Source organism: Nanorana parkeri, unplaced genomic scaffold (genome assembly GCF_000935625.1).
Source record: "Nanorana parkeri isolate BGI_ZX_2015 unplaced genomic scaffold, ASM93562v1 scaffold2089, whole genome shotgun sequence".
Taxonomy (NCBI): domain Eukaryota; kingdom Metazoa; phylum Chordata; class Amphibia; order Anura; family Dicroglossidae; genus Nanorana; species Nanorana parkeri.
The window spans coordinates 96,849-113,084 of record NW_017308357.1 but is presented as its reverse complement, the minus strand read 5'-3'; the positions used below and the strand labels follow the sequence as shown (position 1 = coordinate 113,084).

General features: G+C 38.8%; 1 protein-coding gene across 1 annotated transcript in view; it reads right to left on the bottom strand.

Annotated features, from left to right (window-relative positions):
* Positions 1-16,236, bottom strand: part of AGTPBP1 (ATP/GTP binding protein 1) — a 118,040-nt gene that overhangs the window by 27,900 nt on the left and 73,904 nt on the right. The window contains exons 19-23 of the mRNA XM_018572625.1: positions 14,093-14,246; positions 9,526-9,706; positions 7,652-7,781; positions 6,501-6,632; positions 3,596-3,772 (exon numbers count right to left, since the gene is read on the bottom strand). Of these exons, the coding sequence (XP_018428127.1) occupies positions 3,596-3,772; positions 6,501-6,632; positions 7,652-7,781; positions 9,526-9,706; positions 14,093-14,246 (774 nt within the window). The remainder of the gene's footprint in view (positions 1-3,595; positions 3,773-6,500; positions 6,633-7,651; positions 7,782-9,525; positions 9,707-14,092; positions 14,247-16,236) is intronic.

Sequence of the window (16,236 nt, the reverse complement as noted above, 5' to 3'; positions counted from 1 at the left end):
GACTGCGACACGTTGCCCTTATTGCGCACAAATGATCTTTTACAGCATATTTTATGGACAATATGGAGTACCGAAGTTTGTCATGCATGCGTGCAATTTTATATCCCCCTCCCCCCACAAAAAAATAGGTATTACAATGCGTTTGGGTGCACTAAAATGAATTTGAATGCATTTTTTTACCAAACAAATTGGGTTTGGTAAATTGTTGTGCAAATATTGTGTGATAATAAAAATAAAACTGCCACCATTTTATTTTCCATGGCCTCTGTTTTCATAAAATATAATGGTTTTGGAGTTTAACTAATCTTCAGGCCTTAAATGTGCATTTTAACATGCATGGAAAAATCAAAAATGTTTCTGGCAGCCAAATGGTTAAAGAGTTGTCCTAATTTAAAAAAAAAGAAAAAAAAAAAAGAAAAGAGGTTTTCTAGACGATTTAAAATCAAAATTTATATAGAAGAGTTCTCACTGCTTTCTTTTCAATGTGAAGTTTATGAAAAAGGAAGAGGAAGTTACACTTTATGTCAAATATGTATGCAGGCATGTGAATGTATTCAACGATAATAAAAGATTAACTGTTCAAACACTACCAAAGAAAATAACTACGAACATTTACAAATAGGTGAAACATTCTATGTATATCCTGTATAGGCTTATTGTCCTAGGTATACATTTTCATAACAACAAAACACTGAATGTACTGGGTGTTGTGATGTAGCAGACTGAACCTGTGGTCAAAGACAACTTAATCATAATTTATGAGGCTTGGTTTCAGAACACAATGAGGGTAAATCAATCAGATGACTGCACCAAGGATCATCTAGGAACCAATTCACTAGCAGGAGAATAATTTATCTCTGTCACATCTGAAACCACTTAGCGATCACAAGGATATACAGTCGTTGTATACAATGTGTAACATAAACCTGTGTTTATCGGAGATGCTGCAATAATGTACTGGCTCATATTGTCAACAGGGGGCTTCTACTATTTCCATAAAAAAAGAGAGCAGTCCATAAAAAGTAAAAGGAGTCAAAATAAGCCACTAAACATAACCTGCATTAAAACTAAAAATTCTGGTCTAGAAAGTGAATTTATGTCGGAATGATCGTCACAGGGGCCTTAGACTAAAAGCTCTTTGACAGGTAAATACTTAACTGGGGGAAAAAAAACTAAGTAAAAAGCACAAACCCCAAACAAAATAAAAATTCAGTATACAACACTTAAAGCACACTTCATAAGAAAGCAAATAACTAGGGCCCTCTAGTGGTAGGTTTTCAGAATAACCTGTCTACATATTCTATTGATTGCAGCCAAGAGTTTTAAAATGTTCATCTTCAACAGATCCAGAAAAATTTGAAAATAAGAGATATCTTTTAACAGTAAAAAAAGATTACAATTGTAAGGTTTCAAGAATGCTCAAGTGTCTTCATCAGGCATTCTTGAGGAAGAGACTTTAAATGCCTCCAAATCAAAGTTCACGATTCTTTTTTGCAACAGCTTTCAAGTGCCTAGCTGAACTGCTGCTTGCCACACTGCATATTTAGGGCCTTTAGGTAGAACGATCGAGAAGCTCCACCTTCATATTCTACCTTTAACATTCAGCATTCTTCAGTCCTTGTCAGCCATTTCTAGATTGGCACTACCCAATATTTATATACTGGTGGATATAACAAATGAAAGAAAATGTTTACACTGGGAAAGCCAAATAAATTTTGACGGAAGCCCAGTGCAATGCAATACACTGGTACTTCTAAACAACACACATAGTGCTTAATAAATCTTCCCAAAACAACAAATTTATGCTTAAAAGAAAACTATGGGGTAAGTGTTTTTTCCCCATAGTTCTCTTAAGGGTCACGGGAGGACATATACTAGCCTCCTCCTGTGACCCAAAGCTCAGTATATATCGCGAACTACAGCTCGCAGTATACTCAGACCACCACAGCCGGGACGGATCCTGACATTACTGTCGAGATCCACCCAGATACGTGATTGACAGCTGGCTCTGCATATCTAGAGGCAGAGCCAGCTGTGCACGCTCGCTCCCCCATCCGCCAGTAAGCGCTTACTGGTTCCGCCAGTAAGCGATGGAGGATCAGAGCGGGGAGTGGGGGGGGGGGGGGAATTCCTGCAGGGAGCCGTGACTGACAGTCCCGGCACTCTGCAGGGAGATGTTTGAGAAGTGAAGTGTTCTCTCACTGCCCGATCTATTGAGCCGACGTGTGACAGTTCCATTGTCACAGGTCGGCTCGAACTATGGCGATGATTGATTTTCACTCACCTCATAGTTCTCCTTTAGTTTTCTCTAGGGAAGAATTTTTCCCAAATTAACATACTTTCGTCTAATTAATGACTTCATAAGTATAAAACAAACAATGACTAAGCATGAGCTGAAAGGTAGCCACCAGTTACATGGTTACTCTCTTGTTAAATCCTTTAGTCCTGGTTCACACCTAGCGCTTCTGCCCTAAAAAACGCTTTAAAAAATATGCCCAAAACAAAATCCCATTGATTTCTACGGCCATGTTGACATCTGAGAGTTTTGTCGCTTGTAGAAAATGCCCTTCGCTGGAAAAAGTACATGAGCTTCTTTTTGGCAGATTAAGCGCTTCTTAGCCAAATAGACTTCAATGAAAATGCCCAAAAATGCAAGTTTGCTGTGTTTTTTGTGCTTTTTTTGCACATTAAATGTGTCACAATCAGCTCAGCAAATCGCGTGACTTGATTTAAGCCCATAAAACACATACACAAAAGAAAAACGGCGCAAAAACATGCTCAGTCACAAGCAAAAATACTGTTCCCTTGGTGTGAACCCAACCTCATATGTGTCTAAAAAATAACACGAGAAGTAAATTCAAAATCTTAAAACAGAATACATTTCCTATACATGATATTCCAATGTGAGGTTGGTTGTCTACCAACCTCACATTGGAATATCATGTACTGGAAATGTATTCTGTTTTAAGATTTTGAATTTACTTTTCATATTATTTATTAGACACATACAGCAGATCCGAATGCATATATTTTTTATTTGTTTTATTTTTTGGGGTATTTTTAGGTATTATTTAGAAATAACATATTCTGTGTATCAAGATACCACATGTACCAAAATTAATGTAACACAGCAAAGTGATAAAGGCAAAAACCTTCCAATTTAGGAGGGCTTTTTGCTCCTTTCAATGTTACATCACAATATACACAAATACAAAGGATCTGTTTGTGTAATGTTGTTTGTTTGAAAAATTAAGGTAAGATAGAACAGGGTTTGTGTAGACACAAATTGCCGTAACTACACACAGGTCTACGATCTTAAACATTTTGAATGACATTGATAATGTTTGGGCGAGTGCATGATTTTAACAGAACAAGGTTAGGTGTCATCAGCTGATGGGTTTGCTGAAACCTGGGGGCATCTATTATTTTGATTTTCTTTTACCCTGCATTTTTTTTTTTCACTTTTACAAATAAGCCTCCTGTCATGCAAATGTTATACATTAGGCCCTAATTCCAGGCACTGTAGTGAAAGATACAATAGCCAATCAGGTCAGCTAATAACACTTCTATTCACACTACTCATACTAACCCTTACCTTGTACTTCCCCTGGTCACAACCACACAGTGTGCTTTCCATTGTGTAACTTCTCTGGACACCCAGCTCTCTCCACACCACTACACGGGCCGTAGATTCCTTGGACTTCTCAACCACAAAACTACAGCTGCTCATGCAAAATGCTGGAGCAATCTGGCTTAGAACTTTAGGGAGGGTCTAGAAAAGCAGAATGAATCAAGAAGGTCAAGAATGCAAATTTGGGCATTTAAGCATTTTCAAATACAGGTATTACGTTTTCTGTTTTTTTTGTCAGAATGTTTTTCAAATGTACACAATGTTTAATAAAGTCCAGAAGTAAATGACAAACTGCAGCACATTTTTAATCAGGCAGCAAATAAGAAATGTACCCATAGTAAACTAACCTCTGCTGTGACATATGCAAGCAATATCCTAGATAGTGAAAGAAAGAAAGAAAGAAAGAAAAATGGAGCTGTTGTCAACAGCATCCAGGCTTCAGAAACAATCATGCAGTGCAGGTCAAAAAAGCATCCATCTTAATGGACATCATCATGGCCAACAGTTTTTTGTCAAAGAGAACAAATTACTATTCAACCGACAAGCCTGAGGACATCCTGTGAGTGCAAGTAGTGAAGGACCCACCCCATCACAACAGTGCCTACTACTCACATACAGTAATGAGTGGAGTGGCCTTGACATGAAGTAGTCAATGCCACTCTCTACATTATTGAAGACTGTCCAGAGACAGAGAACAGGGAAAGAGGAAGCTGACCCCGTGTCACATGACCAACCCAAAGACAACTTGTAAAAGTAATTATAGCAAGAGAGAATAAAATACAAGCTGGGCAAGTGGGGAGACCAAAGTTGGGCTTTAAACAACTAAACGGCAATGTATTGGATATATCTGTAAAAAATAAGTCAAGGCAACTGGTCTTGCTGTATTATTCTTGAAGACGTTTCACTGGTCGTCCAACCAGCTTTCTCAATTCAGAATTCTGAATTGAGAAAGCTGGTCGGATGTCCAGGGAAACGTCTTTAAGAAAAATACAGCAAGTCCAGTTGCCTTGACTTATTCTTTACAGATATACAATGACCTGGATGAATGAGAACCTTCACAGACATGTGTTGGATGTAATTGTTACTTACAAACTAGTAGACAACAGAGAAATTGCAGGGCACAATCTGACAGATCTCAGAGGAACCATGACTCTCTTACTCTGGCTAATAAGGGGCAACAAAAATTGAATTTTTATAAAAAATTTAGGAGTGAGCATTTATAAACCCAATTGTTAATGGTTAATATTTTCTACATATGAATTCCTAGCTGCAGAATATATTTAAGTGCCTTTACATCTTGAATTTCCTCTAGAGGTGCCTAACAGTTCTTTGTGCACATGTCTGGCATCAATATTTAGCCAAACCAGACAAAGAATGTTCTTTCGGCTGTAATAGTTTGTTGCATTCAAAACAAGACTGAACAAACAATGAATGAATACTCAATGAAATATAGTGAGTATTATGAGTACAGAGGAACACTACATCCATTTATAGTGCCATAATGTCCACAGGTCTACAGTAGGCTAACCTCCGAAAGAGTATTAGAATATTGACAGCAAAAAGGTTAATGGATTAAAAGGCTCAATGGAAAGACAAGTTTATAGGTAGGTTTCTCAATTATATGCCAAAGGTATGGATAAGGAGAACAATCTTAACTAACTCTCTGGGTATCAAAGCAACCAATCAAATTCAAGCTTCAGTGTGAAACAATTGGTAAAATTAACATTTTAGTTTGATGGGATGCTATGTACCAGTGCACAGTTAGTCATTTTAAAGGACCAAATTGCAATCATGTTCTGTAACCCAAAGTACTGAATTAACATCTTGCCGTCCGTCCATTGTAAATACACGGGCAGACAGCGGACTCTTCCCAGCAGGTGGACGTACATATGTGTGATTTTTTTTCTGCAGGCGCGCATGAGCAGAATCCCACTGTGTATGTAAACAGCCAGTAGCAGCTGTTACATACAAGCGTTCGGTCGGCTCTATAGCCAACCGATCACTTGTACGATACTAAACAGCATGCTTCCCCTTGTTGACACTAAACAGCTTGTTAGCCTCCTATGTAATAGCAATAAAGTTAAGTGTAAAAAAAAAAAAAAGAAGTATTAAAAAAAAAATGGAAGTCTCATGTAGAAAAAAAAAACACCAAAAAAAGTACCCTGCCCCCTGTGCATGCACAAATAAACCTAAAAACGCGTTGAATGCACCTATGTGCGAAAACAAGAATTATGTCACAAGTGTTACATCGTCGCGAACGTGGGAGTGAGAGCAATAATTTTAGGCCCATTAATCACTGATAACATTAAACTGATGAGCGGTAAAAGCTTTTAAAGCGTCGCCTATGGTCAATTTTAGGCATGGTAGTTTTTTGCGATTTCGCAGGCGTGCGCAATTTTAAAGTTTGACATGTTTGGTGTCTATTTATCCGACGTGACCCTGCCTTTTATATTTTACAAGAAAATTGGGTAATAATAAAATGTTTTATAACATAACGTAGGGAAAACAGGTTTTTCTTTCAAAATTGTCGGAACTTTTTTCATTATATAGTAAAAAATAAAAACCTCAGTGGTGATTAAATGCCACCAAAAGAAAGCTCTATGTGTCCCCAAAAAATTGTATAAAATTAATTTCAGTACAGCGTTGTATGACGGAATAAATGTCAGTCAAATTACTGCAGCGCTAAATACTGAAAAATGGCCTGGGCAGGAAGGGGGTTTAATACCCCGGTCAGTAAGTGGTTAAAATTCAGTGTCAAAAGTTTAGAGAAACATATTTATGGGTGGAAGGTGTGGGTGAACAGGTTGCTTTTTTGAACAACTGTACGTTTTTAGCCAAGTCCAGCATCGTATTAGATGTATGTACTCACCCTATAGCCATTGTCTTCCGCCATGTCACAAGAAGCGGCGCTAGCATTTGTATGCCACACCGTCTCCTTAATACTGCAGCCATACATGAAGACATTTTTCTTACGAGAGTGCCCATGGTAATCACAGTAAACCTAAAAAGAGTACAGTACAAGAAATGCAGTTAACAAATTGACTAAAGTATATTAACATCATTCATAAATTACATGAAACAATCTCTATTGTACAGCATACCTAATAATAGGCTTGATTTTTATGGGATTTTCACTTCTTGTGGTAAATGAGAGAAATGCTAACTAAAATGGTGGTAATTGAACAGTTCTTTCAAAGGCTTATGTAGACTCAGGATATACTCTCAATTTTTTATTTTTTTTTTAGTCCGAAGTATTAGCGAGTAAAGCCTACCAAGAAAATCACTATGTACAAGCAGAATGATCTTTTATAGCATACAGAACTTTAAAACACCTCACATTATTTATACACTGTGGCAGCATACTGGTTTAATGTTCATGTAAGCACTGCCTGAAATACATAGGGGCTGATTTATGATTCTTTAGCCCAACGTACAGCTTGGCAAATGTTATGCACATAGCACTACTGCCAATAGATGGAGCTGAGGAGCAGAGGATTTCTCATGCTTCTCAGCTCCATCTTGTGCCAATAGTGCCACAAGTGCGAACAGCATTCACCCAACTATACTCGGGGCCCGATAGTATGTATTTCTATCTTCTAATGCCCTTAGGGCTTCTGTCGACAGGCTTTGGGCTTGTGTTGATGACATCAGCACCTTTCTGAGATCATTCAGAATTCACTGAGAGGTGCATCTGACCTGCACTTTTCTGAGCTGCTTCAAGAGCTAGTCAGGTTGAAAAAAGACACAAGTCCATCGAATTCAACCTATAGAGAGGGGTTTTGCAATCCTATAGATTTGTATGGGAGTGCAAGACCAAAGCACAAAAAAGTCTGTGGACACAGGCTCTTACGAAACCTGGGATGAATCAAGTTACCTGGGGATAATGTGTACAAACTGATGGCTCCTTTTAACAAACTGATCCTTTTCTAAATAGGGGGCTGAGGTCTTCTCGTACAAGAACTATCTGCACTCCAGTTTGTCTACAATGTTACATGTACTATACTGCACCCTATAACTTACTATGGGTGCTCGTTTGATTGATGCCAAATACTGTAGAAGGCCTTTGGTGTGGTAAATTGTAGGGTGCAAATCCAAATTAGGATCTTGCCACTGCCTGTTCAGATCCTCCCCACTTAAAGAACAACGATGACTGTTGGGGAAAAAGGAAGAAAGGTACAAATCAACACAAAATCATTTTAAAAAATGAACATATATTTAAGGGTTCAGAGCCATTTATAGCAATACATTTTCATTCCTAAACAAATTAGCGCCAAATATCAGATACGATGAGCAAGTCCATAGATCTTTTGTTATAATAAGACAACAGTACAGTGTAGATCAGCATTTCTCAGTCTTTTTTCAGTAATAGCACCCTTTAAAAGTATGCATAATCTCGAAGCACCCCAGTTTAAAATGTAAATGAGCGCCTTCCACGTCAGAGCCCCCCTTTCACATCACAATCCCCCTTTTACATCTAAGTCACCCTCTACATTAGGAGCCCCCTACTTTCACATCAGAGTCTCCCCTCTCACACTTGGAGCCCCCTTTACATTACAGGCCTCCCTTCATATCAGAAGCCTTCCTTCATATCAAGAACCTTCTTCACATCAGAGTCCCCCTCTTTCACAACAAAGCCCCACATTTACATCAGAATTCCATCTTCACATCAAGAGCTCCCCTTCACATCAAAAGCCGTCCTGCACCATAGAAAGGCATTACGCTATGCAAAAATTTTAATGCACCCCTCAGGAAAGCAAAAGGAACCCCAGGGTGCCAAGGAACTCTGGTTGAGAGAGGCTGGTCTAGATACCCTTAGTGAGCAATCAGAATTCATCTTCCACTGATTAGTACATTCAAACCTGATTTGTTAATGGGGGTTATGAAATCTAAATAAACACAGAACTACTCCTGTTCCAAATAAATGTTATATACTGTACATTGATAAAATACACTCTCAATTCACCCAACAAATAAAGTCATCTATATCAGTGTTTTTCAACCTTTTTTGTGCAAAGGCACACTTTTTTCATGAAAAAAATCACGAGGCACACCACCATTAGAAAATGTTAAAAAAAAATTAACTCCTTCATGGCACACCCAGCGTTACCACACAACCCCAAAAGCCCCATGGCTTTGTGGGGTCTCACCAGGGTAGCAGATTTTGCCTTGTACACACATGCGATGACTCACCGGCCCAAGAGTGAGGAGGAGACTCAGCCCAAGTGATTCCGTCAGGTAACGAAGGGAAGGGGGAGGAGTCTATGTCCGTGACGTCACCGGACTCCTCCCTCCTTCCCTTCGTTACCCATCACGGACAACTACATCACCCGACTCCTCCCCCCTTCCCTTCGTAGCCGACAGAGCCACTCGGGGAAGGGGGGAGGAGTCCGGTGACGTCGATGTCCGTGACGTCACCGGATCTCCGACGGAAGACCCGGAAGCCGGCGGAGAGGTGAGTAACTTTGATCGATCAAAATAATTTTGATCGATAAAGGAAATTAACGATTTATTGACAGCACACCAGAAAACATCTCACGGCACACTAGTGTGCCGCGGCACAGTGGTTGAAAAACACTGCTCTATATAAACCCTTACTTACGTAAGGGGCTATGTTCGGGGTTTGTGGATTTCCCACTGGGTTCAACCAACGTCCAGCAAACAAAAATTTTGCTCAGTTCATTTATCACTATTTACTAATTAAATATATTCTACAAGTTAGTAGTATTTTATAACAGAACATACCCAGGTACTATAAACCCCATGTTATAATACTATAAATTCCATGTTAAACAAAATAAAAAACAAAAACAAAATAAGAAGCTGTAGCAATGTTAATACAAAACGTTACAATAAAAAGGACTGTAGTGCTACGCAAAATAAACATTGGTTCTTACTTTCCATTGATCACTCCATCAGGGTTTAGCATTGGAACAATTTTAAAAATATAGGATTCCCGCAGGTTCTGTGCAGTCACACTGTTGCCCATAAGAAACTCCAGGGTCCCTTTCATAACCCAACTGGCATTGGTCTCCCCAGGATGAACTCTGGAAGTGAGAAAGATGTAGGGTCGGTTTCCTATGAAGAAAATAAAAAAAGAAACAATGTAGCAATACAACATTGTATATGCCCCACTGTACAGCCTCTGTTAATCATGATACGACTCACCAGACAGCACACTATTTGGCATCATGGACCATTATGTGTCTGATCATTGGAATGTATAAGCTTAGTGAAATTATACACGAGATTTTATATAGAAATTCAGTCAAACCTTTTATTCTTAGACTTTAATACAATAGGGGAAAAGATCGCAAGAAAAGCACTTTAATTAGTAGAAATGGAAAGGGTTAGCACACTTCTGATAGTAAGCAAGCTATATGCCATGCTTGGGTCATCACAGAGCACACAAATATATATATATATATAACATCATAATGTATGTTGATCAACCTCTTCCTCAGAAGTATGATTGAATATATTGATTTCATTATATCTGCTACGTCAAATAATTCTTGCTGGTTTATTTAGAAGAGGCCCAGGTTTCCCTGAGTAAATGGTTGTGCCATAATTTAAACTACAACAGATCTGGATACATTTTCTCTCCACATTTCACCACATGGTGGTGCTAGGTACATTCTCAAAGGAAATAAAGTAAAAGTGTATAGCATCGGTCTAAACGTAGCATTTATTCTGTAAAATAAACCATTAAATTGGCTTTATTCGATGTGACCATGTGACCTGCAATACTGAGCACTGTAACTAATAACAACCAGCCAGAAATCATCCCTTAAAGTGGACCTTTAAAGCTCTTCACTAAAAATTACATCAGCATACAGCTCTGTATGCCGATGTAAAATCAGCATACAGCTCTGTATTTAAAAATCATCTCACATGTATTAGACAAACTTGTTTTTCATTTATTTACAGATGGATTTCATCTACTTCCTGGTCCAGTTCTGGCACAAATGATGTAAGTGCCAAAGCGTTGCATCCAGGGAAGGTTACATCAGCAGAACATTGCTGGGAAATCTCATCTTAAATCTCATCTTGAGATCTCAGGGAAAGGCATCCCCCCACCCCCCCAGATGATGTGCATGGTCACATGTCCTAGTCACATAAGCCAAAGTTCCAGGAAGTAAATGGAGATGTATAGTAATCTGCATAGCCATTGTCAGAGGCCTGGGAAAGAAAACTATACATTTCTAAAGGTGTGTTTGTTGTTATTTTCGCTTTAAATTAGTCCAGCAATTTGAAATATGATTGGCTGTTATGAGTAACTGCACTTTGCATCTCAACATTACTGAAAAAGCCCAATTACGTTACAATTTTTTACATGTGTTCAAAGGACCCCTGAAATATGCGGTTACTAAAAATTCCAAAATAAGGTAATATACAATAATCCGGGGACCCCAAAAAAGAAGGAGCCAGCCCCAGACTGTGTACAGTGAACTGTACCCAACAAATAACCCTGAGAAAACAGCCATACAAAAAGGGAACACACCTAAGGCTGGATTCTAAATGCTTTAATTCTAAAAGCTTTAACATCAGCTTAAGGCATTGTATCATTCCCCATATGACTGAAATTTTTAAATTTCATTGAACATAAATTGGGACTAACCCCAGTATTTCAACGGTTTCCCAAAACATTTCCCAAGTTACATTCAAGGCATGCCTCTGGTGATAATTATCACATCAAGCTGCTAATTGTCAGCTTTCAACCGGACTTCCAAGCGCTCAAATGGCTGGTGTCATAGTTGATCACATGTGCCGTACCATCTAAACAGAGGCTAAGATGGCACCTTCCTTGGCTATAAAGGATAGGAGGGTGTAGTTCATCTTTAGTGAAGATAACTTACTTTAAAAAAAAAAGAAATAAGAATACTTATAATGGTGGATTAGCTTTGCGAATTGAGGAAATTTCTATATGATCTGAACAGACGTGGCAGGCAAAAGTGGCACGCAGAAGCCAGCTTTAAAGTGTATTTACACTTTGGCAAATTGGGATAAAACCTACTTTATATTTGTTACATGTTGTCATTCACATCGCATAAACTAAAGCTAAAGTAACTAATTAAAAAATGCTTGCAGTTTACATTGCTTTTACTTGGTTTAGGGTTTATTGGCTTCTTAAGGGTTAAACGTTCTACTTGCTTCACCTTCTTTGCAATGTTAGGAGGGGCTGTGAGCGGTTTCCGTTATTCCTATCTGTACTGCGCTAGCTCATTTCATTAAGATTTGTCAAGTCGATTTGAACACTCTGTCCTAACAAAAGGTTCAAAGATTACAGCCCTGGCTTCTGCATTATATGTTAAGGAAGTTAATGAGAGAAACACAGGCCACACATTCCTGTCCTAAGTCTTTCTTGGATTCAGCCATTTGGCCTGCTACAACAAAACATGTAAAAAGGTAAAAAAAAAAAAAAAAATGTATTATGTTTTGGTATGCTGTGTGAATAAGAACACATATCAAAACATATAGAGGGGTTTTCTCAAATCTGAGTGCAAAAGTAGAAATACACTTTAGGCTGACCATATGCACACAAAATGCTCAATTAACAGTTTAAAAAATTTGCGAGTACAAAAAGTACTTGTACTCGCCCAAATGCTCCGATACCTTTCCCGATACCAGAACTTCCCATCAGAGGGGAAAATAGGGGAGACGGGAAGCCTGCTCCATGCTGATTGGCTGGGAAGCCGGTTTCCCAGCCAATCAGCATGGAGCTGGCTTCCCAGGCAAACATGCCGCCCAGCTTCCTGATTGCCCGGGAAGCAGGCTCCATGCCAGCGAAAGCACCGGTATCGGTGCTCAGTATCGGCAGGTACCAAAAGCAAAATATCAGTACTCGTACTGGACACCGAAAATCGGTGAATCCCTAATAAGTATCCTTATTTTCAAAAAAGTTATTTTCAGAGTTCAATGAAATTTGAAAATTACAGTCTCATGGCTAAAAATAGAGTGCCTTAGGCTAGTATAAAGGCTTTGTAAGTTGAGCCTATGATGGCTTGACAAAATAAAACTGGGATCTCTCCAACGTTATCATCCACAAATAAAGGCTCAATTTACAATTTTTAGCTTTAACCACTTCAAGACCAGGTGTTTAGACCCCCTTCCTGGCCAGGCCATTTTTCAGTGTTCAGCGTTCAAAAGCACTCTGTTTTTGTGTGTTGACCTTGTAAATCTGTGTCTCATGAAGGGAAGTAGGATTGTAAATTCATGTCATTTTGTAAGCTCTTGCGAGTGCCCTCCTAATCCTCATTGTATTGTAACTACTGTCTCCCTTTGTTTTGTAAACTGCTTCATAATCTGCTGGTGCTATATAAATCCTGAATAATAATATAATATACTTGCTGAGGTTAGCCGATTATGATGACATGCAAAGATTTCCCATCAGATAAAATTAAGTAATATTCCATATGATCATGCATAGCCTTCAAGTGACATTAAACCCTCAGATTTTTTAACATAAAACAATACTGTAATGTGTACCTTACTGTAATCCATGGTAGTTTCCCTTCTCTTTGCTGCTCTTCCTTTTAAGTCTGTATCTGTTCTCATGCTGGGGGAGAACTTCTGTTTTGCAGCAGACTGCCTTGTCTCTGAAATGGATACATGGTGTCTGTGTGTAGGTTCACAACCTGAGCCAGCACTACAGGAAGAGGCACTCAGCTGCAAAGGGAAGTTCTCCCCAAGCATGAGAAGACATGAGGATTTAAAAGGAAGAGCAGCAAAGAGAAGGGAAACAACCATATTACAGTAAGGCACACATTACAGTATTGGTTTATGTTAAAAAATCTGAGGGTTTAATGTCCCTTTAATATTTATCTAGTCGCCTACGGTGGGTGAACTTGCACTTTGTGTACAGTGCTCCAACCTGGCCTTGTTTTATAATACAAAATCCATACTCCATCAAGGCATCCATGATTAAAACAAATGTTTGAAACCCTTTAAATTGACTCATGCAACATTATTAAACCTGGACAAAGCACACTACAGCCCTGCCTAGGACTGCACCTAACGTTTCACCTAATATTTTAGTAATATCTTTTCTACATCAATATGGCATATGGTCATCTTTGGTTGGAGTGGCAAAAGAAGCCTTGGCTTGAATTTCACATGAGTATTCGGTGTCTTATACATCTGCCCCTTTGCACAGAATCAGCTGTTAAACATTAGAACAGACCACCTCCTTCAGAGTTTCAATATTATTTTAAATTCAAGCTCTTGAGTGTTCTAGAATTTCTTTGTAATAGCCATTAGACATTACTGTAAATTAAGAGTTCACAGAAGCTGCATAATGCATTTTAACTCAATTAAAAGATCCGTCATTAGTTTTCTGAAGCTCTACTATCAACAAGGAAAATGGCCTGTAGCCTTAAAGGAAAATTCTATATAAGTGAAACGTGATCTCCAGAATGATGGATGAACACACATAAAATTGTTTCTCAGACTATTCCTACTCACGGAACTGATAGACATGTTCATAGTAATTGGACTCTGGCATAGCTGTTATGGTGACTACTGGGCATCCATTTCCAGCTAGAGTTTCACATAATACGTCTTGGCGAAAGTAGATCTGCTGCGGATTGTGCAGAGACTCCAGTTTTTGCAGGTGCATCTTTTGAAGGAAAGAAAACTAGATAAGCACACATTATACAATAGCACATATTATCTCTCTACGTATGTGCACTGTCATAACGTTAAAAGGCATCACAGTTTGTTTAAATAGACAACTCTTAAATATATGGCAATAGCATAATTCTAAATATAGCTGTTAGTTTCAAGCAGGTATATTTTAACAGCATAATAATAAAAAAATTTATTACACACATTTATGAATCTGTTCTAATGCCTACTATATTCCACCTAGTTCAGTTACTGTTGCTAGGAAATGAAAAAAATAAGACCTATAAAAAAAAAAAAAAAAAAAGAGTGTACTCTCAGCCAACTAAACAAATCTTAGGTTTCAGTGGGCTGATGACAGAAAGTGGTTGCCTGGTTGCTCTTAGGGGTGCCCTTACTTTGTTTTTAGAACGTCATATATGTCTTCTATACTACTTGCTTATGTTACAGCTCTTATGTCTTATACTGTACTGAAAGAAAAATGCATGCTCTCTCTAAAAACATTAATAGTTTGCCTGTTCAATTACTTGAATACTGCTATTCGGCGCGGCTCAGCTTGCACAGTTGTATCTGATTAGAAAAACAACACCAGCCTGCGGGGAGAAGAACCCCACAATTTAACTAAGTGGATAGGGGGTTTGCAATGTGACCATCTCTCAAGGCACACCCTGACTATGGGTGTAACATGAAACATGGTCAGAAACGTAAACTTAGATTTTAAGACTTCCTGTGTCCCTCAACAGGTGAGGAAAACACAGGATTTTTGTACTCACAGTAAAGTCCATTTACAGATGCTTTGAATGGAGAAACTACAAGTCACATTAGCCAATGCAGCAAAGGGACTTGTATTTTTTAATAGAATACAAGTGCCATGATGTCACCGCACTTGTATTCCATTCAGTTTTTCTCCCATCCATGTTACTGAATGTATGCAGTGAGGTACAGACATGGACGGAAAAGGAATCTGCCAGAGGATTTCCCCCCCTGATCCACTGATCGCGATTGCAATATTTTACAGGCTTCAATGCAAAAAAATGTTTTTTTATATTTTTATAAAAAGGTTAATTTTGCCTTTAAACCTTCGGGATGTCTAACTGCAGTTCAATTAGGGGGTGGGCAATACAGCAAACACTCACATGCCCAACATCTAAAAAGGACCGTACGCCTGAAGTTGGTTTCGGATGAGGCAGAAACATCCACTTGGTAAAACAAAGAAGGTGTAAACAGAACATAAAGAACGTGTAAACAGAAGACCAGGAGACTAGGAGGCAACTTTGGAAATCTGAGAACCAAAGGCCTGATGCCAAAAATCATAACACGCGCTTGACGTCCTGGTGGGGTGAGGCTTAACAGGATTTGGGGGTGGGGGGACGACAACCACAAGCCCATAAGCTTGAATGATGTTTTTTCTGAACCATCTACAGTTAGTGGAACAAGAATCCAGGGAACCCTTCTGGGGCCACCAGGAAGGACAAAAAGGAATCAGTATTTTTGAAAGCGGTAAAACAGAACAGCTTAAATCACATCTAGACCTTGAAGGGAAATTTCCTCATGATGAAATGGAGCTAGATATAGGGAAGCGAGAACAATGTAAAGGTTACACCCTATGTAAACCTGCACATTGATACTAATTGGAGGGCTCACAGGTTTTAAAGAAGACATCCAGGAATAAATTTTAATAACTTTTGCAGTTCAGCTACTACCGTACTGCAAAGGTTAAGTGCTGATTTGTGTCAAGGGAGGAAAAAAACAAAGATATACTCAACCGAAGCTCCAAGCTGGCCAGCTGTCACAGCATTCCCTCCAGCCTTTCTCCTCAGCAGCAGCATTGGAATCTTCCTCAGCGTCCTCACTTCTATACACTGTGTATAGACATTGATGACTTATGGGACCTTAGACCACTGCAGAGGGGGAGATGCACTGGAAGGACTAGTCTAACAAAAAGCTGGCTCGGAGCTTCGGTGAGTATAACTTTTTTTTTAAAA